This window comes from Nanorana parkeri, unplaced genomic scaffold, assembly GCF_000935625.1.
Source record: "Nanorana parkeri isolate BGI_ZX_2015 unplaced genomic scaffold, ASM93562v1 scaffold448, whole genome shotgun sequence".
Classification (NCBI taxonomy): domain Eukaryota; kingdom Metazoa; phylum Chordata; class Amphibia; order Anura; family Dicroglossidae; genus Nanorana; species Nanorana parkeri.
Window position 1 is genome coordinate 1,183,091 of NW_017306716.1, and position 5,460 is coordinate 1,188,550.

The 5,460-nt window shown below is 41.4% G+C and overlaps 1 protein-coding gene across 1 annotated transcript in view; it reads right to left on the reverse strand.

Annotated features, from left to right (window-relative positions):
• Positions 1-896: 896 nt before the first annotated feature.
• The window catches only part of SRSF10 (serine and arginine rich splicing factor 10), a 13,777-nt gene continuing 9,213 nt past the window's right edge, over positions 897-5,460 (reverse strand). The window contains exons 3-6 of the mRNA XM_018560313.1: positions 4,574-4,677; positions 3,469-3,631; positions 3,311-3,358; positions 897-1,478 (exon numbers count right to left, since the gene is read on the reverse strand). Coding sequence (XP_018415815.1) covers positions 1,208-1,478; positions 3,311-3,358; positions 3,469-3,631; positions 4,574-4,677 — 586 coding nt within the window. The 3' untranslated portion in view covers positions 897-1,207. The remainder of the gene's footprint in view (positions 1,479-3,310; positions 3,359-3,468; positions 3,632-4,573; positions 4,678-5,460) is intronic.

A 5,460-nucleotide genomic window follows, 5' to 3' on the forward strand; every position in this document is an offset into this window, starting at 1 on the left:
AGTATCGGCTCATATCTGACCACTCAAATAAGCAGTTCTTCAGAGGAACACTTAAATGTTTTGTCACAAAATTGTGGTAAGAACCATTCTTTTTGAATAGCTACATAGCACATTGGGTACAGACTTGTGGAAAATTAAAAAACAAAATATTTAAGATATGGGAATTTGCAGATTTAAACTGCTTAACAGTGTATTACACCATGCAATTGCATTAGGACCTATGTAACTGTTGTATGAAACGTATCTAGCTGGAGACTTGGATAACTGTACATGTGATTCACTCACCCTTCTCCCATGCAAATGATCTGTTAGCTGGCAACTGGATTCACACTGTCATATTTGGGGGTGGGGAACAATGTGGGGGTCAAGGAAGAAGTTCTCAGCTTTGTTAAGCTACAAGTCATTCTGGAGTTTACACAGGACTTTCATTCAACACTCCAGACAGCCGAACAGAGCAGCAGGGAGCGAAGGAAAGGAGAGTATATGCTGCTAGGGAGGGGGTAAAACGACACTGCCTTACATGGACAAGGTAAAAGGTTCACCAAGCATTTGAACTAGAGGAAAACTCTCCTCAGTGGATGTTCTAATCCTACAAAGCTTGGAAAGTGTCTAAGGAAGGCATATTAGCCATCCTAAAAAGCTATCTAGATCAATACTGTTGGTCACCAAAACAGGATCTCAAAACGTAAATTTTAATGACAGTGAATGCTGAATCTTGCCTCAAATGTGCTATGACATATAAAGTTTCCATTCAACAAAACAAGATATGAATGCCCAATACTTGCAGCCTGACACTAAAGTCAGTGTGAAGCTCTGTAGATGCTTTCCCTTTATAAATACAAGGCAGGAAAAAATGACAAGCCCCAAATTGCAAAATTTTCAGTTTGAAGGTTACAAGGAAATTGAGATGCACACACTTGTTGGGCCTTAGAACATTTTCAGTGCCATTCAACTAAACAAACTCATCCAGGCACAACAATCAAACTCCAACAAAACTCCAAACGGCTGTATAAAATGTTTTAAAAGGCCCTATCTGAGAGAACCAGAATGTTTGTATTAGTAAGCAGACTGCTTAATTAGGTTGATGGCCTAAAATACTTTGATCATTCGCTGTCAGACATAAAATGAGGTGTAGCGTTCTAACAACCTTAGAATAAAAAAAAAACCCTTCACATTTTCATGGATAAAACTGCTCAGGGGAAAGAAATTAATGACCACTGGATTTGTGACTATTCCAAGATCGAGATCTTGATTTTGATCGTGACCTGGACTCAGAATGTGATGGAGACTTTGATCTTTCGTGGCCTTCTCTTCTGGACTCCCGGCTCACTCTAGTAGTGGTTTTGCATTTGCCATCTGCTTTCGATCTAGAATGTGACCCAGATCCAGATCGCCTCTCTTTCCTTTCTTCTCTTGGCTGTGATTTGGAGTGAGACCTACTGTTAGACTTGGATTGTGATCGCTGCCGCCGATTAAATCTGAAGGGGAGCAAAAAAAAATAAAAAAATAAGAGAAAGTTAAGATACATACCACATGCTGTAATGATTAACATTTTCGTGTTCGATTAATTATAACGCACATACAGATCCAACTACATTGGGCTATACACATACAGCACAGCAATAAAATGAACTAGGATCACACTAATCCAGCACAATATTAATTTCACGTGTCCCACTCAATATGGCCGCCGCTTGAGTGGGGCAACTCAGGAATAACGTGCTGGATTAGTGTGATCCTAGTTCATTTTATTACTTCATTGCTGTGCTGTATGTGTATAGGCCAATGCCTTGGCCGGCGCTTGTGCAGAAAGTTTCTTGGGCAAACTCACTGGCCCAAGTGGCTCCGTCGGCTAACGAAGGGGGGAGGAGTCCGGTGACGTTACCGGACTCGTCCCCTTCGTTAGCCGTCACGGACGTCGACGTCACCAGACTCCTCCCCCCTTCTCCGTGACGTCACCGGATCGCCGACGGGACTCCCGGAAGCCGGCGGAGAGGTGAGTGTTTTCACACTAGCGTTCAAAATAAATTTTAATCAAAAAGTTTAACGATTAATCGAGAAATTAATCTTTAATTTCCACAGCCCTATATACACATTACATTTTTTTTGTACAGATGTATTAAATCAAGCACCTAGGCATGCAGACTGCTTCTACAAACATTTGTGAAAGAATGGGTCGCTCTCAGGAGCTCAGTGAATTCAAGTGTGGTACTGTGATAATTATAACCCTAAATCCATCCGGGAAAATTTCCTTGCTACTAAATATTCCAGTCAACTGTTAGTGGTATTATAACAAGGTGGAAGCAACTGGGAACAACAGCAACTCAGCCACCAAGTGGTAGGCCACGTAAAATGACAGAGCGGGGTCAGTGCATGCTGAATCGCAGAAGTCGCCAACTGTCTGCAGAGTCAATAGCTACAGACCTCCAAACTTCATGTGGCCTTCAGATTGGCACAACAGTGCGTAGAGAGCTTCATGGAATGGGTCTCCGTGGCCGAGCAGCTGCATCCAAGCCTTACATCACCAAGTGCAATGCAAAGTGTCGCATGCAGTGGTGTAAAGCACGTCGCCACTGGACTCTGGAGAGAAGTGGAGACATGTTCTCTGGAGTGACGAATCACGCTTCTCTGTCTGGAAATGCGATGGACGGGTCTGGGTTTGGTGGTTGCCAGGAGAACGGTACTTGCCTGACTGCACTATGCCAAGTGTAAAGTTTGGTGGAGGGGGGATTATTTTTCTGGGGTTGGGCTTGTTCAGTAAAGGGAACTCTTAAGGCATCAGCATACCAAGACATCTTGGACAATTTCATGCTCCCAACTTTGTGGGAACAGTTTGGGGATGGCCCCTTCCTGTTCAAACATGACTGTGCACCAGTGCAGAAAGCAAGGTCCATAAAGACATGGATGAGCAAGTTTGGGGTGGGTGGAGGAACTTGACTAGCCTGCACATAGTCCTGACCTCAACCTGATAGAACAACTTTGGGATGAATTAGTGTGGAGACTGCGAACCAGGCCTTCTCGTCCAACATCAGTACCTGCGCTCCCGTCACATTGGTCACAGAGCAGATCGTAGAACAGGTATTCTCCACTCCCTATCCTGAACAACGAGTGTTGTGGTCCCGGGGACCCTGAATACCACAGCGGGGGAGGGGGCAGACAAGATGGCTGCTCATTTTACACAAGTGACCCGAGATCAACTATACTAAAATGAGTGGAAGCTATAGTGCCATACTGTGCAATATTTTTAGACAACAGTCCGTTAAGCTACAGTAAAATGACAACATTCATATTTATAACCAAAATACTGTACCTGCCACGATGTGATCGACTTCTGCTTCGGTGCTGTTTATCAGATCGCCTGAGGGGGGGAGAGGGAAACAAAAACAAAAAACACCAAGTAAATACAAAAAAGCCCCCTAAGAAATAGATAAAAACAAAACAGTAATAATACAGGCAGAGAAGGCTTACCCTTTAGGACTGTAAGATCTCTCATAGTTCTGGTCATAAGACCGGCTCCTAGACCGTCGCCTCTCATAACTGCGGCTTCTAGACCGCCTGTGTCTATCACCATCATCATAATGTGAAGAACCGTAGGAGCTGCTACCCTCCTTGGCTTTCATTTGATTGGGCGCTATTAAGTTTGAAAGGATAAAAATGAATAATTTAAAAACTATTTACTAAACATTTGCAAAAAATTAAAGCCGTTTCACACTGGATACCATTTCATGCTGTTAAAGGGAAAGCTGTTCTGAGAGATACAGAAGCTGTCCTTGCTCCTAACATTCTGACACAACCTGGAAAAAATATGCAGATCAGCCAAGTCAGAATTCCTGATCTGCATACTTGTTTCGCACATGTGAAAGTATCAACACTGCTGAATCAGCATGAGGAGGTAGTATTTTTAGAAGGGGAGGCAAGAGTGGTAGCTTCCTCAGTACAGATTATTGCCGTTTAACAAACCTGCGCTCATAAATATTTTGCCGCAACGAGTTAAAACATGCCAACTGCATTTTGCTATTCAAAGAAACCAAAATAACCTTGGCTGCAATGCATAACATTTCATTTAAACTTGACTTAAAATGACAAAATGCAACTCAATGCACTAAAAATTACATCATTCAGGACTTTTCCCCCCAATATACAGCAATATATTTTTGTGAACAGATCCTACTGAAAGCAAAGAATTCTCCCTTACATTTTGCTGTATTTTAAAAAGCAGCAAAATGCTCAGCCACACTCCTGGTGTGAACTAACCCTACAAAATAGATTTCACACAATGCAATGAAAAATGATATTTCCTGGACTGGATTGACACAAGCAAACTGTTTCAACTTAATATCCAGGCTTACTGTCATAGTTAATGTAAATGGTATAGGGATGTAGGTGTAATGCATTTATATACAACCACCTTAGTGGGGTGTATGCAAGTAAGGAGGATATATACACTACAAGTTTCCACAGCTCCCGCTTACAAAAATACAGTGATGGTAGCAAACAAAAAAAACAACAAATTACCTTCTGCAAACTATTAAAATCTTAAGACAAAAAAGATTTTCTTCCAAACTATACTTACTTTTTCTGTCTCCCTGTGCAAACTGAATTTCAATCTGGCGTCCACAAATCCATCTTCTGTCCAGGTTATGCAAAGCATCCTCAGCATCGCGGACATCTTCAAATGTGCTTGCAGTCAAGGTACTTTACAAAAGCAACATGAAATACTGCGGTTTTCCAGTAATTTACCCAAAAAGGTAAAGTGTTCCAGCATGGGTCATCAGAATCCTAGTTCACAGAATTAAGTCAACAGGTCTAGACACCTTAAAGAAAGCCTGAACAGAAGGAAATACAGGGGTTGCCATTGCGACCTTTTCCTGACAATGCTAGCCACCCATCACTGGCTTAAGTTATTTTAACCCCTTCATGACTGGAGACTTACACTGTACATGAAGTGCCCAAATGACCGACCACATATACTGTACGTAATCAGCTATTTGGAGCTTTTAAAAAGCAGGTAACCGATGAGATCAGTGGTTACCGTTCATTAATAGATGCCGTTGAGGCATTAATAAAAGGAATTAAGCTTTTGTAAAAGCTTAATTCTTTCATCAATTAAAGAATACCTGATCGCTGTCTGACAGCTCTGCTAGATCACTGTTTTGACAGCTCCACACAGATTGGGATTTTCTGCTCTGTACAGATTCCATGTGTACAATAAGTTTAATTTTGCTACATATTTCTATGCTTCATAAAAATATGTAGCAAAATTGTAAAAACACTGCATCAGGCTTCTGATTGTTCTAAGAATGATCAGAAGTCTTTAGTAACATCTGAATCTGACATGCTGCAGTGTCACTAAGGTTATTATTGGCTATTCCTAAATTTTAAGCAGCCTAATAGCTAAAAAAAAAAAATGTCTCAAAAGCAGTTATAGTGGCTGCTTAATATAAGAGACAAAGAAAAAAA